The sequence below is a fragment of the Sander vitreus genome, chromosome 2 (assembly GCF_031162955.1).
Source record: "Sander vitreus isolate 19-12246 chromosome 2, sanVit1, whole genome shotgun sequence".
NCBI classification, from domain to species: domain Eukaryota; kingdom Metazoa; phylum Chordata; class Actinopteri; order Perciformes; family Percidae; genus Sander; species Sander vitreus.
In genome coordinates, this window is record NC_135856.1 from 34,313,623 (window position 1) to 34,334,343 (window position 20,721).

Here is a 20,721-nt window from a genome sequence, read left to right on the forward strand (position 1 = left end):
TTGTCTCTTTGTGTCACTTCACCCTGAGGAAGGCTCAAGCTGATACGCGTTGGTGTGTTTTTAATGTCTTTCCCTTAAAGGCCTTTTATCACTTTTTGTGACCAACCTTGATTGCCATGACATGGTTCTTTATTGTAGTCTTAATTCTACCTCCTTTCCGAAACATTTTAAAGAAGTAAACACCTAATACATTGAATTAATATTTAATATGCATTACATGTTATAATTGACATTATGTATACATATTATGTAATGTCAATCTAGCTGTATATATAAATAGCTGTCAGATTCATGCAGTGAATAAACACAGAAATTATATTTGTATCTGCAGAACTCCATTCAGAAAAAGCAGCTTTTGGTTGGTGTGTGGTGTCAAGGAGCCCTCTGGTGGACATCAACAGGAACTACAAGTAGAGCTGCAGGAAACAAATACACACACAAAAACATGTTTACATTTTAATTTGAATGTTTTTATCTTTGACAATATGTTTTGATTTCTTTCTTGTTTTTTTGATTCTCTTTCTTACAGAGTAGCTTTGCTGAAGTTCCAGAGTCATCAACAGAACAAAATATGAGATAGTAAACCGTGAGAGGCCTAGCTGATGATGCACTTACTCTGTCAGTGATCTGGATGAGCTCTCAAGAGCTTATACTGTGATCTCCACATATAACAGAAAAGAAATATATATAAAAGAAATTTGAATATGTGTCAGTGCTATGGCTGAAAGTATAAATAAGGGCCAGACATATCAAGGAAAGGCTGTCATGGTAAACTATATACATATATAAAAGGAAAGAAAATTGAAATGTACCTAATGAAGAAAGAAAGTAAAGAAATGGGCTGTGTGCAAAGTTTTATATATACTGTGTATATATATAAAATAATTAAATTCATGGGATATAGTATTACAAAATGAATATGTACAATTAAATAAATTAAATCGGAGTAGAGCAGCGGCTCTACTCCGATTTCCTCACGGATGACTGAGCTTCTCACCCTATCTCTAAGGGAGACGCCAGCCACTCTCCAGAGGAAACCCATTCTGACCGCTTGTTCCCTCAATCTCTGTTCTTTCGGTCATGACTATAGGTGGGTAGGAACAGATATTGTCCGGTAGATCGAGGCGCTGCCTTCCAGCCCAGCTCTCTTTTCATTACAACAGTGCGGTAAACCCAATACAATACCGTCCCTGCTGCTCCGATTCTCTGGCCAATCTCCCACTCCATTGTCCCCTCACTCACACGAACAAGACCCTGAGGTACTTGAACTCCTTCACTTGAGGTAAGGACCATGGACTCAGATTTAGAGGTGCTGTACCTCATCCCAGCCGCTTCACACTCGGCTGTGAACCGATCCAGTGAGTGCTGAAGGACATGGACCGATGATGCCTTCAGGACCACATCATCTGCAAAAAGCAGCAAAGAGATCCCCAGCCCTATGAATACCACAAACTGGATTGTTGACAGAGGGCAGCCCTGGCGGAGGCCAACCCTCACCTAGAACGAGTCTGACTTACTGCCGAGAACCCGGACACAGCTCACCCAGGACCCCCTCACCCCATACTCTGCAGCACCTGCCACAGGTTCTCCCAGGGGACCTTCTCCAGATCCACAAAACACATGTGGATTGGATGGGCATACTCCCAGGCCCCCTCCAGGATCCTTGGGGGTGGCCTGGGTGGCGAGGGTGAAGAGCTGCTTGATCTGAGGTTTGACTATACCCTCCTTTCCAGCACCTTGGAGTAGACTTTACCAGGGAGGCTGAGAAGTGTGATACCACTGTAATTGGCACACACTCTCTGATCCCCCTTTTTTAACAGGGAACCACTACCCTGGACTGCCACACCTTAGGCACTGTCCCAAACTTCCACGCAATGTTGAAGAGGTGTGTCACCAAGACAGCCCCTCCACACCCAGAGCTGGACGAATCTCATCAGTCCTCGGGGCTTGGTCACTGTGGAGTTGACTACCTCAGTGACTTCTACCAGGGAAATTGACGACAATCCACCATCATCCTCCAGGTGTGCCTAGTTGGATTTACGAGTTCCTCAAAGTGCTCCTTCCACCGCCCAATTACCTCCTCAGTTGAGGTCAACAGCGTCTACACGTCAGCGTAGGAGAAAGGGGCAAGGCGCAGTGCAAAAAGTAAGAGAGAGGGAGTAGAGGAGTGTTAATAAAGCATTTGGCTGGTGTTTAACTGGATGCACCGTGTGCATTTCTGATTTTCTCATAAAACCTAGCTAAGCGAACCTAACAGTCGCTTTACAGCACTGATCAGGAGCAGTGCTCCTAAATCCCAGGTCCCGCTGTCTATTTTTGGACCTCCCGCTCCCAGCCGCGGCCCCCGTTAAAGCCCGCTCTTGCAAGATTTGTGTTGCAGGATCCCTAGCCCAATGCAGTCCTATAACCAGCACCTCTAAATCTGAGGCCATGGTTCTCAGCAGGAAATCGATGGAGTGCCTACTCCGGTGGGGAATGAGTCCTGACCCCAAGTGAAGGAGTTGAAGTACCTTGGGGTCTTGTTCGCCAGTGAGGGGAATATGGAGCAGGAGATTGGCCGGAGAATCGGAGCAGCGGGAGCAGTATTGCATTCGCCTTACAGCACCGTTGTGACGAAAAGAGAGCTGAGCTGGAAGGCTAAGACACAGATCATCTTTTAGTTTATAAAGTTAAGCTTCTAGCTATTATACTAACTTTGGAATGGTTGGAAGAAAAACAACAAATATAACGCACTAATTGTTTCGGATAGTTATGCAGCACTCACAAACATTAAACAGTAAAATTGTGTAGACAATATTGAATTTTTGAATTGCATTGTTTATTATACAGACACAATAAGGAAATGACGGTTTGTTTTGCCCGTGTATGTGCAGAAGGTAATGAGGATGCAGATTTAATGGCCAAAAATCACTTAAATCACAAATGTTTTGACATTAAAATCCCACTGAGGTACAAAGAAATCATTAAAAATCTAATGATTCCTCTGGAGGTTTCTCCTTCATATCAATGGTTTGACAGCATAACAAAGACATTTATATGGAATGTTAAGAAAAAACGGCTACATTTTAATAAATTACTAAGACCGATTGATAGAGAGTCTACCAAAGATGTTGTATTACTACTATGCTTTTAACTTAAGGCATCTGGCCCACTGGTCACTTCCTGCTGAGAGAGCCCCACCGTGGTGTATCTGTTCTTGCCTCATTTTCACCCTTACAAAGCCTGTCTGTTAAACTATATGGTGAGGCAAAAACACATCTGATAATCTCTCACTTAAATGTCATTTGGACCAAAGTGGCCCGGCGGTTTGAACTGGATCCATATCTAAATACCTCATGAAGTATTTGGCTAATAGTTATGTATCTGTAGATCTCCCTTTTTTGGAGGGATTGGTTGTAAAAGGGAATTGTTACATTGGGGGATCTGTACAGCAATGTGGTATAGCAATTTTGAATCCTTAGGTCTCAATTTGTCAGATATTTGCAACTTCGCAATCTGTTAGTGGGGATTTTTGGATCCAGTGCTTCAGCCCCGAAGGCACCAGAATGTTTAGATAAGGTGTTGTTGAAATATGGAAAAGGTCATGAGGCTTCTGGGTATTATTCTATGCTTATGTAGAACCTGAGGGAGGGAGCCTGGACAGCCCCTTAAAAAGACATGGGAAAGGGATCTGAGTATTACACTGGATGATGAGGAGTGGGACAGAATCTGTAGGAATAGTCAAACTATGTCATGCAATGTGAGGGTACCCCTCCTTTAGTTCACCGTAGACCGGAGATACACTTCACCCTGCCGCGGCGTGCCAGATGGCGGGTCTGGTGATCCCCTGCATGGTATCACTACCAAAAAGCATGTTAATTATTTGAACATACGTTTTGCTCTCCTTTCCTTCTGGCCAGCAAATGTCTCAATGGCTCTCTGATTAAAGTCACTCATCTCAGTGACAAGTCTATTTTCCATGGACAACATGGTCAATGCATTTAGCCTCTCCTGGGTCATGGTGTTTCTGAGAAATGTTTGTATTCTTTTTAAGGTTGAGAAGCACCTCTCAGCTTCAGCCGTGGTCATGGGTGTGGTTATGACAACTTTCATGAGAGTAACAGTTTTGGAAAAGACTTCTTCAAGATTATTCTCCATAAATAGCTGGAATTGCTCCACAGCACCACGGCAGGCTTTGAACTCTTCCTTGCTGTAGATGAGACTGAGCTCTGTCTTCACTTCACTTGCACCTGGACTTCGTTGATTATGTTTTCTCTTGTAGCAGACAACATACAGTCCAGTAGCTCGTTCTGTATAGTTTTTGACGTTCCCTTCAATACAGTGGTGCTGTCAAGGTGCTCTTTCAAAGCTCCATCAAGAGAGGCAACAAAATCCACCAACCTGCGAAATATCGCGGGGTTAGCTGAGCTCTCACTCTCATCATGGCCACGTAAAGCCAACTCAAAGGCTCCACAACATTTCACAGTCTATTATTCTGGACAGTATGTGTCGATTTTTTGTCACCTCTTCATTGTTCCTTCTCATGCCAATACTGTAGCCTTCATCTAGTTGTTCAGAAAAGCTAACTCAGCTGAAAATTATCTTCATGCTATTATCAAGATGGCTGCGGCTACTTTCATGACATTTGCACTTTTCAGAGAGATGTTTTAGGTCTCTTACCCCCGTTGTTGTCCACAAAACCTCAGTGCTGACACTTTGAAATAAAATACAGGGAAAGCAAAAAAAGGCATTGCTAACATCACATCCAGCCAGCCAACTCCGTTTTGCCTAAAAAAAGCGGGTGAAGCCCATGGTGAAGCCCTGGATGTAGCTTTGTCCTCGGTCACTGGCCTGCTGCTGGATTTGTAAATCGGGTTGGTCCAGTGCAAGATCCTTTATCCTCTTCTTGTCTTCCAGCGAATGTCTTGTGAAAGTTTTTTTTGTAAATCAACTGCTGCCATTATCTCTACGAAAGTGAACTGTGTGATTGTCAGCTTGCAAGGTTTTTGAGGAGGGCCTGCGCGAGTAGCGGCCAAGAGTGTAAAGTTGAATGACAGGTGTCGAAAATCAATCAGATTGGATAAAATAACCGGAGGAAAACCTTTAAGAAACCAATTAGAGACCAGCTTCAGGTCACATCCTTGCCGAAAGTTTAAGGACTTACATAGACATTCATTTGTCCAGCGTCCCTGCCCATGAAACCGCATGAAACATATTGAAACGTAGAACATAGTTAACCAATTAAAGCCAATTTTTATTAAATGCTGACTGCTTACTACCAGCCAGCACATCCTATGAGTAAACTATTTTATTTTTTATTTTTATTTCATTTTTACATAATTTTTGTTTTTAAGTATACATTTATTCTTCTGGAATTTGATGGGTGTGGCACCCTAGCACCCCTTATTAACGAGCCGCCACTGCCTTGGACCAGCTCTTAGTTATGCTGTTATAGTTTTAGACTGCCGGGGGACTTCCTTTGACACGCTGAGCTCCTCTCTCTCTTTCCATCTGTGTGCATTTATGTCCCAGTAATGCTTGTTACTAACTTCTACTAACAAGCTGCTTTTCCCAGAGTCCTTGTGCTTTCTCTGCTCGCAGATTTCCTTGGATTGTGGTGGCACCTGGATCGTGGCAGCGCCTGCTGCTAGGCCCTTCACTGCTACGCCTTGCACTGCTACTACTATTATTTCTAGTCATAGTTCTATTATCTTTACTGATACTATAATTGCCACTGTTCATCATACCAACTGCTATAATTATTATGAATCATATTGTCATGGCCTCTGCTCAACCTTTCCCTCTCTGTCAGTGTGTGGTTGATTACTCAAGCAGAGAACGACAAAAAAACACAAAAAAGCAGAAACAAAAGAAATTGCATGTTGGAGCACTGCATGCTGAGGCTGCTGATTGGCAGTTTATTTGTGTGTGTGTGTGTGTGTGTGTGTGTGTGTGTGTGTGTGTGTGTGTGTGTGCGTGCGTGCACGCGTGTGTGTGTGTGTGTGTGTGAGAAAATGATTGTGTTTATGAAGCAGTCAAAGGGGAATGATTTGGTGGAATTGGGAGAGGCAAAGGGAAAAGTACAATAGATTAAGCAATAAAAAGGGGCCAAAAACAAAACACACATTGAGAAATAAGTCTGGTAGTAGGAACAAATAAATAAAACTAGGTTAAAGAAAAAAAAAAGAGAATGAAATAAACATTTCTATTTGTACCTCCTCCTCCTTTCCCCCCTCTTTACTAATCTTTCAAAATTTGGTGCAGGGGTTTGCCTCCCCCAGCTGCCTCCCCCAGCTGCTCCCAGGGCAGCTAGCCGGTGGAGGTTTCCACCTGCTGACCCTTCACCCTTCATGAACAACCCCCAGACACAACAGGAGGGTGTTTGTTCCTGTGGTTGGAGGTTTCTTCCCCTTAATCATCCAATTATACTATAAAGTTTAAACTATAGTATAATTACTATTAAAATACAAATGAATTGAGGGCACAGAATCACGTGAGCTGCCTCATTAATATACTTCACAGAAATGTATTCATCTACTATAGGTCCATCTACGGCCAGATCGTTCTGTCACGGCGTGTGAGTGCGAGGCACCGGTGATAAGACCCAATTGCAAGCGATGCAGACAGACTTCTACAATTCATAGCATTAATTGCCAGGTCAGTCAGGGTAAGGATCAGGTTCTGGTGGCTTGAAAGCCACCGGTTGATGGGGAAAGTTGGAAATGGTGAACAGGGAAGGTGCTTTATTGTCACATACACATATATGTAGCGAAATTCATTCTCTGCATTTAACCCATCTCTCAAGGGATGGGTGGGCAGCCATTTACAGCGCCTGGGGACCAACTCCAGATCTGAGCCAGTGCCTTGATCAAGCACTGACTGGAGAAACTAGTACATGTTTTTGATGGTGGGGGAAACCAGAGCACCCAGAGAAAACCCACGGAAGGACCTGGACCACCATGCTGCTTCAGGTGACAGGGACTGGAGGGAAAGTCAGAGGGCATCTGGCGGGCAGGAAGAGAATGGCAATGAATGGCTTTGAGGAAGTGGGAATGTGGCCGGAGAGACAGACAAATGTCCTAACATTGTCACTAAGACAGTTTTTAGTGACTCTGCACAGTGAACAAACTGTTGTGTTTCTCTGGAGTTTTGCTCAATTTGCTGAGTTGAGCAATGTTTGGATTTTACTCAACAATGTTTCCCTGGGTAATCAAACACAGTACCACACACACACGCACACACACGCACACACACGCACACACACGCACGCACGCACACACACGAACACACGCGCACACGTACACACACACGGATGGTAATAGGGGAAAAGAAACAGTGTGCAGTTTTGGTTACCAGGCAACATTAGGATTTACTTGTATCTCATTCTGATTACCACTACCATTTCCTTTACTTGTATTACTCTCTATGTATTATTTTATTTCATTTAGCTATTATGTATTTTATGCCATTATATATTATTTTTATTTATTTTATTTATCTACATTTAAACCGAAATTTAAAAAAGAATGCATGAACTCCTAATTGGAATCTACAACACTGAGTGCCCATTTTCATTCCTTGATGACCTTGACGACCAGACTGTGTCGTCATGGGGCAGATGTGGCCTTCACCATGTCTTCCAGTCACACAGTGGTTTACAGCCCTCCCTTCCACCTTACTCTCCATTCCCCCAGCCCGTAGAGGAACTCTTTTCCTCGTGGAGGTGGATACTTTACATGATCAGATGTTCCTCTTGGACACAATGCATGCTGGATGATACAGGGTTTGCAGAAGATCACCAGGTTCCATATGCATTAAAGTTGCGTACGCTGGTTTTCACGCACACGGTGTGATATATAAAAAGGAACTTGGCGCGAGAATGTGCCATCAAGGTCATCAAGGAATGAAAATGGGCACTCAGTGTTGTAGATTTCAATTAGGAGTTTATGCATTCTTTTTTAACTTTCGGTTTAAATGTAGACAAAGCAGAATGTATCAAAGTAGTCTCATTACAGAAATTGTTATTATGTTATTTAAATTGAACAGTTTTTACAATAGTATGTAAACCTGTGCAAAATGAAGCGGAAATACAGAGGTTTGGTGGTGGTTAAAAAGAGTTGATGGATTTTGAACGATGTGGTTATTGAATGCATTTTGTGTCAAAGCAATGAAAAGGGATCCACAGCTGAGTTCACATTGACTGCTGATGCCCTGACTGAGAAGTTCTGGAAAAGGGAACTTAATATTGAGAAATGCGTGTTAGCAAATGAAAAAAAACTGTAGTTCTGGTGACTGCAACATCACAAATTCCTGAGAACAGGGTTTGAAAAAAACTGCTGATACACCATCAAAGTTTGATCATTCATGTGGATAATGTTTTACATCTAAAGGCCAAAACCCCAACGGGAAATGCTATTAACTATTTACTTGTAGGCTACTTAATACATTCTGATAAACACGAGGGCGTAGAATGTGTGAAAACTCCACTTACTACTAATACTTGCAGTCGCCATCTGTATATTGCTATATTGTGCGCAGTCTGTACGGTTGCTGAGGCTTACAGACCTCAATTGAGCACAAGTGGTGAGACGCACGGGTCCATCTCCCCGGGAACAAATGCAGTGTCGGGTGGGCAAATTCCCGTGTGATGCGTTAATTGATACATTGGCAGAGTCGCTGCTCGATTCATGTAGTGGTATCAGGGCATTTGAAGGCCTGTTTTATCCCAACAGCCCCATATGTTCTCTGTCACACACTTACACACAATGTATCTCACTGGGCCACAGGTTGATTTCATATTTATGTACATAAGATTTTATTTTGTACAAAATAAAGTAAAGTAATATTTTTATAACATTACCGTGTATAACAGTCTAGAAAAAGAAAACAGTGCACATAATGTATACTTCGTACAAAATACATATATCTTTTCCAAAAGTGAGAAAAACAGAACACTGTAACAAAACCACTTCAATTGAAGAAACAGATTGGAGGTCAGAGGGCTCTGTTTCTGTGTGGGAGCATGGAGCTATAACCGTATGGAAGTGAGGTTTCTGTTTCTCAACGTGTGGAGCTGATGCAGTGAAACTACTGAGCTGCATGTCATCAGATCCTGAGCAAACTCCCTCCATGGAAAAAAATTATAATTTAAAAATGAGTAAATAAACTGTTTTGAATGCACTTTGGCTATGTATTGAACTCCCTGGCTTGATGGTAAAACTTATCCAAAGTGGCAGGTTTCCTACAGACTACATCTAAATCAGGTCAATCAGAAGCATCCCTGCAGCATGATGCTGACACTACACTTAACCGTGATTTATGCTTCTGCGTTAACCCTTGTGTTGTCTTTGGGTCAATTTTGACCCGTTGTCTAAATGTCTATATCAGAAATACGGGTTTCTTTTTAACTACCTAATTTAAATACCTAAAATAAAAATCTATACTTTCATTGAATTCTGTGTGTTTTGTTCAATTTTTTTGCATTTGAAAAAACAGTATCTTGACTGAACATTGACATATGCCATTCTGTGATTATCCTTCCTTTAATATTAGTCAAAAAAAATTAATAATTTCAGCTTTTTAACTCAAGAATTAGGTATCATTTCCTATAAATGAGTTTTATTGACCATGAATTCCAAAAATAAGTGTAAATCTAGTAATTAGTTTTTGTTAGTGGTGTTAATACATGGTAGTGAAAAGAAGCATTAAACGTCAAAAAAGTGCCAAAAACATTGAAAAAAGAGCCAAAAGAGACCATGTTAGAAAAAGTGATTTTCAGTTTTGACCCGGGAGGACGATGCACGGTCGACAACACAATGGTTAAATCTACGCCGTGGGTACATAAGTAGGGACGTGCACTTACATTAGCTGTAAGTTTTCCAAATTAAAAAGGCAGGTCAACATATTAACAGTACATTAACTAGTCAGATTTATGATTAAGTTACACATGCTGTCCAGCCTTAGCAGCTCTACTCTTCAGCGTCCGTGTGCTTTAGTTCATTTTAGTCAAACAGAAAAGGGAAAGATGTGACATGGGCTATAAAACAGTGTTACAATAGCCGTTCCCTTCTAAAGACGAGGGGAAAGACATACCCTGCCATCACCTGTGCTCAGCCCTCACCGGAAAAGTGCTTCTAATATCCTTCACTGGCCTCCGTCCAGAGCAACAGGATCTGTTGGTCCATTTCTTTAACACTCTATGTTCCCCCCCCCCCCGACTCATTTCCTGGTTTTCCTTTTTCATAAACAACATGAAATCAAGGAGAGGGTTAACTTTTCCTGCTACAGATTTTCCACCGTGGTCAGAAAGAACAGGGGAGACACTTTGTTTCTCTTACTATGCCTCTCGAGTCACTACTCGCTCTGAAGCTAATCACCGTCACTCGCTCTACCACACACACGCATGCAGACATACACACACACACACACACACACACACAGACACACACATATCCCGGCCCTGCTATTCTCTTAAAGAGATCGAATCACACACCAAAGCACTTGAAGTATAAAGTTCAGGCCACTTACGTAGGCTATGGTGAAAGCTCTGCATGGAGCCTCCTCAGAACCATAAATCACGCTTTACAGTTATGTGTAAATGATTACAATCATGGTCAAAAAGTTTCAATTTGATCTGAGCAGAACATAGAACCTTCTTCCCCTTAGTCTCCAGACCAAGACCCTCTGGCCCTTCCAAATGCAGGGGTATTTAAATTATTTGTCAGCTTTGAGCTTTTAATGTACAGTTTATGTGTTGACAGTGTGTCATAAAGGAGGAGAATACATAAGCAATCAGTAATTTGGTGTATAAGACCATTTCTCCCACTCTGTCTCCATCCGTCCCCCAGGTGCACTGAGAGCCTGCAGCCACTTCCTGCTGCGCTCTGCATCCTACCACCCAGAAAGTTTGGTACCATTATCAGGAGACATTTTCACATTTCATGGCCACAAAAGTTTTACCAAGGAAAAAGCAATCTCCTTGTCTATTCATGTGTCAGTCTGTCCACTTTAATGCATCTTTCAAGGTGTCATATTTGAACCATCATGCCAATGTGTAAGAGTTAGGGCTCCTGCACACTGCCTGCGTGGTGTGAGCATGGCATTTCTGTTGCGTGTTGGTTACGTGGCGTGTCTTTGCACACCAGAAACACGGCGCTGCTGCTGCTGGCCTTGTCTGTACATCTTTTCCCATTGATAAAATTAAATAATAGCGTGTTCTTCAACCATATATTTGATTAAGCAAAGACAACGTCGGCAGTATTGACGGCAAAATAGGCTACAGAATATTTCGTTCTGTATTGACAGGTGCAATATTTGAAAATTGATAATTATTTAGTATTATTTTTTTAAATTACATTTATATCTGCATTTATGTCAAAACCTAGAGACTTTCAAACATCAAAATGTCATTTATTAAATGTATTTGTGTCGCATGTATTGTGTACATATAAACATATTTTCGTATTCTATTTTGCCTGGAAACGCTTCCAACACGCTTGCATGTCGCGTGAAAAATAGGCGTCGGTCCTATTTCTAGCATGCACGCGTTTTTGGCACCTGAGACAAGCTCTAACCTGTTAACATGGGAGCTGAAAAAAAAACGGACACGCCACGCAGCTGACGCGCTCACTCCACGCAGGCAGTGTGCAGGAGCCCTTATTGTTTCTTCCATTCCATTTTATTTACTATAGCTCTGTTGCTTATTAAAGTTTTGAATCACTTGGCTGACATGTTATATAATGTAATATTCACAAAAAGCCTTAGAAAGCTACGCTCTCAGCGGGTCACATATCAGGTGGCACTGTGCTCTTGGGGGAATGTTGGGTCTAGACCTAGAGTATCTAGAAAGGGTCCTGAGATTACGTCCATTATGATTTGACACTATAAATAAAATTGAATAAGTCATAGTTACAAGCATATAGTCAAAGTCACTGCACATAGAACAGGGGATGAGTCGGCTCTGTGGAAGAGGTTCGGATGAGGAGTGATCCTACAGGTCCACTGATTGGTCAGTTCAGGTCGGAGGAGTTGAGTGATGTGGAGGTGGTCGGAGCAGCCTGAGTGAGAGACTAGAAAAGAGAGCAGAAAGAGACAGTAAGCATACATGACATCTCTCTTCTCATATCAGAATGTTTTCAAATGCATTCAGGTACACTGAAAAAGCATAGGACAGCCCACTGTGCTCATAATGTACTGAATTCAGTCTGGAAATGTGGACTTTGGACAAGGCGGTCTCTGAACTGGGACACATCTCCAGTGGCTGACTGATTTATATTAGATATTGGTGGAAGCTGTAGAAATTCCCAATGGGTGGCGCAAACTGATAGTTTAGAAAGAAGTGGCGTCTAACTAACTATAAGAAAAATAAGATTGTCCCTATTCCTTCCGTCCCTAGCCGTAATTTACAGGGGGGGGTTACAAAAAAAGTTTTTGTTACCTTTTTGGACGTTTTTGTAGCATTTTCAATGTTTTTGATTTTTGTTTTTGTCGCCTTTTCTGATTACTTTTTTCCCACCCTTTTCCCATGTTATGAGTTTTTTTTCTTCAGTTTTTTTTTCTACAATTTTTCCGATGTTTTTGTCACTTTTCTCAATACATGTGCTAGAGCGTTGGAGAACTCAACCCCCCCAATGTTGAACCCAAAGTTACGCCCTTGACTATATTACAGAGCTACAAAAAAGCTATAGCAAAGTGGAAAATATACTGTTGTTGAAATTGTTTTGTTACATTTCATTTCTTCATTTCCTAAGTATAACCTAACCCGTACCCTCCTTTTGTGTTCTCTCTCCTTCCCTTCCCCCTGAACTCGGCTGTACATACTTGCGGTCCATCAGGACCAAAACCTCACGCCATAAGAACAGTTTCTTCCCCTCAGCAGTCAGCCTCATCAACAAGGCCCCGGACCCCCACTGACCCACAGTAGCTTGGTTAACCGTACTTGACTTAAGTTGAGTTTTTTTAACTTCCAGCCATGTTGTCCTGTCAACTACTTATATATTCAGAAGAAGCCAACGTCTTAATGTACTGTACTATGTTAAAGCGCTTTGAGTAGTCATTAAGACTTTTTATAGTCTTTTATAAATACAGTCCATTTACATTAAACAAAGTGTCAGTGTCAGCTAGTATTGACTTCATCACCATAGCAACAGCCACAAGACAGTGACATAAATCCTTTGGCATGTATCACATATGAATTGAGCCTTGTAAAACTGTTACTAGCTGAAAAACGTTCATGTCAGCATGTTAATAATGTCATTGTGTATACTGTGCTCTGTCTGGTAGCTCTTTCACTGATTTGGATTGCGTCTTTAGAAATTTAGTAACTTTCCACGTTGAACGTTTCTGTCAGCACTGTCACACAGTGGGATGACATTCTCTCATGTCGGTTAGACAGGCTGAACCAGGTTTTATTGCAGGATTTGGATATTTAATTAAAATCCTTCCTTACCACAGTGGGAGTATTTGTCATGGTAAGTAAGTAAGTAAGTAAAGTTTATTTGTAAATCACCTTTCACATAAAAAAATCGCAAAGTGCTTCACAATAAAATGTAAAATACAAGAACATTTAAATACAAATAGAAAACACAACAAACAACCATAAAAAACCTTTGAATAACTAAAAGCCTGCTTGAATAGCAGAGTCTTCAATTGCTTTTTAAAAGATTCAACAGAATTCACACAATGTAGAGAGGGAGGCAAGACATTCCACAGCCTAGGAGCCACTGCTTGGAATGAACGATCCCCTCTAGTTTTAAAATGAGTGCGGGGAACCACTAATAGCCTCTGACCTAATAACCTCAGACTACAGGTGGGAGTATGAAGCTGTATCAAGTCAGAGATGTAGGGAGGAACTTGACCATACAGGGCTCTAAAAATAAGGACCAGGATTTTAAATTGAATTCTATACTGGACTGGTAACCAGTGAAGTGAGGCTAAAACAGATGTGATGTGTGCTCTTTTGTTAATGTTCAGAACAGCAGAGTTCAGAACAGCCTGGAGATGGTAAAGCTCCATCTTACTCAAACATTTGTCATGGTAAGGACTCACGCCATGTTAACAACTACACGTGGTCCAACTGAATGTCTACCAGATTTAGAGCGGACCACACGGACTGATCAGCTTTTATAGCAGTGGTTCCCAAATTGGGGGGCGTGCCTAGAAGTATAACATGAGGGGGGGCAGCAACCATGAATACTGTATAAATAAATGCTGCATGATTCTGCTGCACTGCTAGCAAAGCATGGACACGTCTGTGAAAGGACTGGCAGGTAAACGTCAAGCAGACGATGAAGCTAGAGCAAACAGCACAGCTAACAGAACTCAGGCAGGAAAGATGGAGTGGTGACCACAGCACCCACCTCATCTCAGCAGCCTCATTCCACTGCCAGGTGGTGAAATAAACAGTAATATGAATATTAACACAATATCAAGGTTGACTTTAATTCATTATATATACAGTATATCTCTCTCTGAAGAAAAAGTTGGCACCACTAATAAAAGGGCAACATGTCTTACAGCCCAATGAGCATTGGAAAGAATTACTGGAATTGTTGGGTCTTTGTAAATTACAGAGTGTGGTCTAGACCTACTCTATCTGTAAAGTGTCTTGAGATAACTTTTGTCATGATTTGATACTATAAGTTGAATTGAATTGAAGCTCTTAGAGAAAGAGTTGGAGTCTTACAGCGTACTGTCCGAAGCCGCGTCTGTGCCTGAAGAGAAGGAAGCCGAGCACAGCTGAGATGGCTGTCTGGGCCAGGGTGAAGACGAGGAGGGCCGACTTTATCCCCCGGCTCAGCCTCTGTTGTAAAGGACACAAAGCACACGCATTAACGTCTGTCACTGCAACACAAACACGACACATGGATCAGGAAGGACAGCAGCCGGGAGGGGGTCGGACAGGATTTATTTATTGATTTTCCTTCGATGAATTTATCTGATCCCCAGTTCTATGTAAACGTCTCTCACAGGGAGGTTCTTTTTTTCTTCTTCATTTATAGATTAAAGCTATCCTGGCACTGTCTACATCTACACAATTTTTAACACCTCACGTTTATTTTATACTGAGCTTATTGATCAGTGTGCTATATTTTAAAAAGTTGTCATAGCACTCAGTCAACGACTGAAAGAATTACATATCATTTGACATATCAATTGTCTTGGTGGCATTCAAATTGTAGGAGGAGATGCAGACCAAAACAGTCATGTTCAGGAATCATTAAATATGCAAGTCTGTGCAAATTCCAAGCAAAAACAGGCAGGGGAAAATAATGCAAGACAATATGATGACTATATTTAAGTTATGTTAACAATTTCTTTCTATCCCCTCAATTTGAGGGACTACAGTCATATAAAAGAGCTGATGAAGAGTCATTGTGTATTTAATGGGGGGCCAGAGTCCGGCAGGGCAGAGGAAGTACAGAAAGTGTCCCTGATGCCCTCCTTTGGACTGCACTAATATTCGGCGTCTCCAAAAGAACACCCCCACTAATCAACATTTCCACTGGGTCAACACTGCAGCATCACTTTACAGTTGAAGTATTTCAAACGTTCAGCTGTGTTGTCTGCATGGTGCATGGTGACATTACTGCGGCTGGTACCAACCGTGGCGTAGTGCTCCTCATTACAGCTGTCATACTGCGTCTTGACGCAGAGCACCTCAGGGTTCCTGTCTATGTCTACAGAGTAGATGATCACCGCCACCACTGACAGCACAGTGGACACCAAGCTCGCCAGCAAACACACCTGCAGCTGAAAAAACACACACATTTCAAATGTTATACAGGGGCAGAAAAGTCTAGCAGTAATATGAGCAGCTTCAGCAGTACAAGAACAGATGCAGTGACATAGAGCTGGACTTTAACCCAAAATGTGTTTTAGCTGGTCACATTTCTTTGGACGTGTTAAATATATATATATATATATATATATATATATATATATATATATATATATATATATATATACACACAGTGGGGCAAAAAAAGTATTCAGTCAGCCACCAATTGTGCAAGTTCTCCCACTTAAAAAGATGAGAGAGGCCTGTAATTTTCATCATATGTACACTTCAACTATGAGAGACAAAATGAGAAAAGAAAATCTAGAAAATCACATTGTAGGATTTTTAATGAATTTATTTGCAAATTATGGTGGGAAATAAGTATTTGGTCAATAACAAAAGTTCATCTCAATACTTTGTTATATACCCTTTGTTGGCAATGACAGAGGTCAAACTTTTTCTGTAAGATCTTCACAGCGTTTTTCACACTGTTGCTGGTATTTTGGCCCATTCCTCCATGCAGATCTCCTCTAGAGCAGTGATGTTTTGGGAGCTGTTGCTGGAGCAACACGGACTTTCAACTCTCTCAAAGATTTTCTATGGGGTTGAGATCTGGAGACTGGCTAGGCCACTCCAGGACCTTGAAATGTTTCTTACGAAGCCACTCCTTCGTTGCCTGGGCGGTGTGTTTGGGATCATTGTCATGCTGAAAGACATAGCCACGTTTCATCTTCAATGCCCTTGCTGATGGAAGGAGGTTTTCACTCAAAATCTCACGATACATGGCCCCATTCATTATTTCCTTTACACGGATCAGTCATCCTTGTCCCTTTGCAGAAAAACAGCCCCAAAGCATGATGTTTTCACCCCCATGCTTCACAGTAGGTATGGTGTTCTTTGGATGCAACTCAGCATTCTTTCCCCTCCAAACACGACAAGTTGAGTTTTTACCAAAAAGTTCTATTTTGGTTTCAACTGACCATATGACATTCTCCCAATCCTCTTCTGGATCATCCAAATGCTCTCTAGCAAACTCCAGATGGGCTTGGACATGTACTGGCTTAAGCAGGGGGACACGTTTGGCACTGCAGGATTTAAGTCCCTGGCGGCGTAGTGTGTTACTGATGGTAGCCTTTGTTACTTTGGTCCCATCTCTCTGCAGGTCATTCACTAGGTCCCCCCGTGTGGTTCTGGGATTTTTGCTCACCGTTCTTGTGATCATTTTGACCCCACGGGGTGAGATCTTGCGTGGAGCCCCAGATCGAGGGAGATTATTAGTGGTCTTGTATGTCTTCCATTTTCTTATAATTGCTCCCACAGTTGATTTCTTCACACCAAGCTGCTTACCTATTGCAGATTCAGTCTTCCCAGCCTTGTGCAGGTCTACAATTTTGTTTCTGGTGTCCTTTGACAGCTCTTTGGTCTTGGCCATAGTGGAGTTTGGAGTGTGACTGTTTGAGGTTGTGGACAGGTGTCTTTTATACTGATAACAAGTTCAAACAGGTGCCAGAGGAAGAAGAAGTTACAGGTCTGTGAGAGACAGATATCTTGCTTGTTTGTAGGTGACCAAATACTTATTTTCCCGAGGAATTTGCAAATAAATTCATTAAAAATCCTACAATGTGATTTTCTGGATTTTATTTTCTCATTTTGTCTCTCATAGTTGAAGTGTACCTATGATGAAAATTACAGGCCTCTCTCATCTTTTTAAGTGGGAGAACCTGCACAATTGGTGGCTGACTAAATACTTTTTTGCCCCATTGTATATATATATAAATATATATATAAATATCCAGCTCTATCTCCACAGCGCTGTGGAGAGGTCTGGCTACACTACAGATGCATTCTGGGATAGGAGAAAAAACGCTCTGAGTTGTTTGCATTTCTTTAAACCAATCACAATCGTCTTGGGTGGCGCTAAGCTCCGGACGCAGCGACGGTGACTCTGCTAAATAGTCTCAGGAAGGAACTTGTTTTGGTGGAACATTTGCACCCCGCAAAAGAAAACACCACATGCAATATTAAATGAAGTTAACTGTTGACACAATACAGTAACGTGAGCTTGTGAGAGTGTGTTTAACTATGCATACACACTCACAAACTCTAGCTGCATGTATATGTGTTATAGACTCACACTCTTCATGGTGCTGTGTTTGTCCAAGATGATAGCGACCACTCCTGCTGCGATGAACTGGGAGACAGGAGACAGTCAGCACAGGGGGACATCACACACCCAGGAGACAGGAGAGAGTCAGCACAGGGGGGGACAAGTTCATGTTGACTTTTTTTTAAGAACACACACACACACACACACACACACACACAGACTCACCGTCAGGCCACTCCACCATGGAACTCCCAGGTGGATGACCTCAGTGACCTCAGTGAAGTGCAGAGGAATGGAGTAGGACATGACCATCAGCCCCAGCATCACCTGGCTCACCTGGCACACACACACACACACACACACACACACACACACACACACACACGTTGTAACTTTGTAAAAAGTGCTACATTAAATAAACTTCTTATTAATACGTTGTGTGTGTATGTGTGTGTGTTTTGACATCACTATTATTTTTTTCAATATTGATATTTAGCAAAACCTTTGTTTTTCACCCCACCTTCAAATCTTCAATGTCCAATGTAAAGTTATCCATCCAGCTTCTGGAGCTGTTTTTCTATGAGTGCTCTCTGTTTAGTTTGTCTCATGCACGTGCTTGAGGATGCATGTGTGATGCTGTACACACACATGTACAGCATGTTTCACACTGATCTACAGGTGGCTGTAACACACCAATACATGCACCAACAAAGACAGGAAGAAGCCTGTTAGAAAATAAAGTTAGGATGTAAATACTGCTGGATTGAAAAAAATACTTAATGTTCGAGGTCAAGGACACACATGTTTTGGTTAGTAACACTGAATGTAAAGATAAGTTCCACAAAGCACCTCTAAGGTCTACTCTTTCACTTTTGAAGGACGCTAGCAGTATCCCCCTGATTCCAGTCAATATGCTAAGCTAGGCTCAACACATCCTGGATCTCAGCAGCAGATACACAGAGATGCAACAATGATATTGATGTGCTCATCTGTCTCCCAGACGTCTCACAATATGTAATATGTACCTTTCCTTAAATATGAGCAAAGTCCTTTTCTTAATTTAATCCACTCATCCCTTTCCCACTCTGTGTGCTCAGTTCTGGACTCACCCCCAGACATTTGGGCTCTCCTCTCTTGACAGTAGCGCGCACCGCCTGCTGTCTGTCAGTTAGCTTGGCAGCGTTCACATCCTGCAGTATCTGCACCGTCAGATCCCTGCTAACTTCCACCGCCATCGCCTGCACACAGGCACAGCCAGCACATCACACGATGCAATGTTTTAAACAAACACACAAAGAAGATAGATCACAGCACAATGTTTCACAAACTGTTATTCAGAACATGAATGTTGAGACAGTAAATGAATATAAATATTTAGGAACCATCATTGAGAGCAAATTATCTTTTGACAGCAGCACAGATGCTGCCTATAAAAAGGCCCAACAGAGACTTTTCTTTTTGAGGAAGATGAAATCATTCAGCGTGTGCAGGACTCTGATGACTTTGTTTTACCAGTGATTTTTTGTTTTTGTATTGTCAGTCCTTCCAGAAAAATGCTGACTTTTTTTGTGATTGTTGCGGGCAAAAATCCTTCGTTATGTGCACGTTTTCTTAAAAAATGCGATGGAATATGCGGGATATTTATGCAATTTTTTGTGATGAAATGGCGGGAACTTGTAAAAATTGCAGGAACATGCAAAAACTGCGGTTTCATCATGGCTTCATCGCGGGGTTTGCAGTGTGGTGTCTGAAGATTTACAACTATGACTTATGGATTGCCATATAAGGGAATTCCTATGAACTTTACCCTACTGTTGCTGAAACATTTGGAAACTGTTAACATTAGACAGAAGATATTTTGTTGGAGCTATACAGGTGCTGGTCATATAATTAGAATATCATGAAAAAGTTGATTCATTTCAGTAATTCCATTCAAAAAGTGAAACTTGTATAATGTATACATTCATTCTACACAGACTGATATATTTCAAGTGTTTATTTCTTTTACTTTTGATGATTAGAACTGACAACTAATGAAAACCCCAAATTCAGTATCTCAGAAAATTAGAATATTGTGACAAGGTTCAATATTGAAGACACCTGGTGCCACACTCTAATCAGCTAATTAACTCAAAACACCTGCAAAGGCCTTTAAATGGTCTCTCAGTCTAGTTCTGTAGGCTACGCAATCATGGGGAAGACTGCTGACTTGACAGCTGTCCAGAAGACGACTATTGACACCTTGCACAAGGAGGGCAAGACACAAAAGGTCATTGCTAAAGAGGCTGGCTGTTCACAGAGCAGTATCTTCATACGCTTATCGATGGTCGGGTCGCGGGGGTAGCAGCTCCAGCAGGGGACCCCAAACTTCCCTTTCCCGGGCCACATTAACCAGCTCCGACTGGGGGATCCCGAGGCGTTCCCAGGCCAGGTTAGAGATATAATCCCTCCACCTAGTCCTGGGTCTCCCCCGAGGCCTCCTCCCAGCTGGACGTGCCTGGAACACCTCCCTAGGGAGGCGCCCAGGGGGCATCCTTACCAGATGCCCGAACCACCTCAACTGGCTCCTTTCGGCGCAAAGGGAGACGTCAGCTACCCTCCTGAGAAACCAATTTCGGCCGCTTGTACCCTGGATCTTGTTCTTTTGGTCATGACCCAGCCTTCATGACCAGGTGAGGGTAGGAACAAAAACTGACCGGTAGATTGAGAGCTTTGCCTTCTGGCTCAGCTCTCTTTTACGTCCAACGGTGCGATAAATTGAATGTAATACCGCACCTGCTGTGCCGATTCTCCGACCAATCTCCAGCTCCATTGTCCCCTCACTCGCGAACAAGACCCCAAGGTACTTGAACTCCTT

General features: G+C 42.1%; 1 protein-coding gene across 2 annotated transcripts in view; it reads right to left on the minus strand.

Moving 5' to 3' along the window:
• Positions 1 to 8,766: 8,766 nt before the first annotated feature.
• Positions 8,767 to 20,721, minus strand: part of tmem176 (transmembrane protein 176) — a 31,370-nt gene continuing 19,415 nt past the window's right edge. The window contains exons 2-7 of one of the 2 annotated variants that reach the window (XM_078266873.1): positions 18,974 to 19,102; positions 18,090 to 18,200; positions 17,892 to 17,948; positions 15,583 to 15,723; positions 14,663 to 14,779; positions 8,767 to 12,047 (exon numbers count right to left, since the gene is read on the minus strand). In XM_078266873.1, the coding sequence (XP_078122999.1) occupies positions 11,988 to 12,047; positions 14,663 to 14,779; positions 15,583 to 15,723; positions 17,892 to 17,948; positions 18,090 to 18,200; positions 18,974 to 19,099 (612 nt within the window). In that variant the 5' untranslated portion in view covers positions 19,100 to 19,102 and the 3' untranslated portion in view covers positions 8,767 to 11,987. Of the gene's footprint in view, positions 12,048 to 14,662; positions 14,780 to 15,582; positions 15,730 to 17,891; positions 17,949 to 18,089; positions 18,201 to 18,973; positions 19,103 to 20,721 lie in introns of both variants that reach the window. The other variant, XM_078266864.1, reaches the window with a different exon arrangement.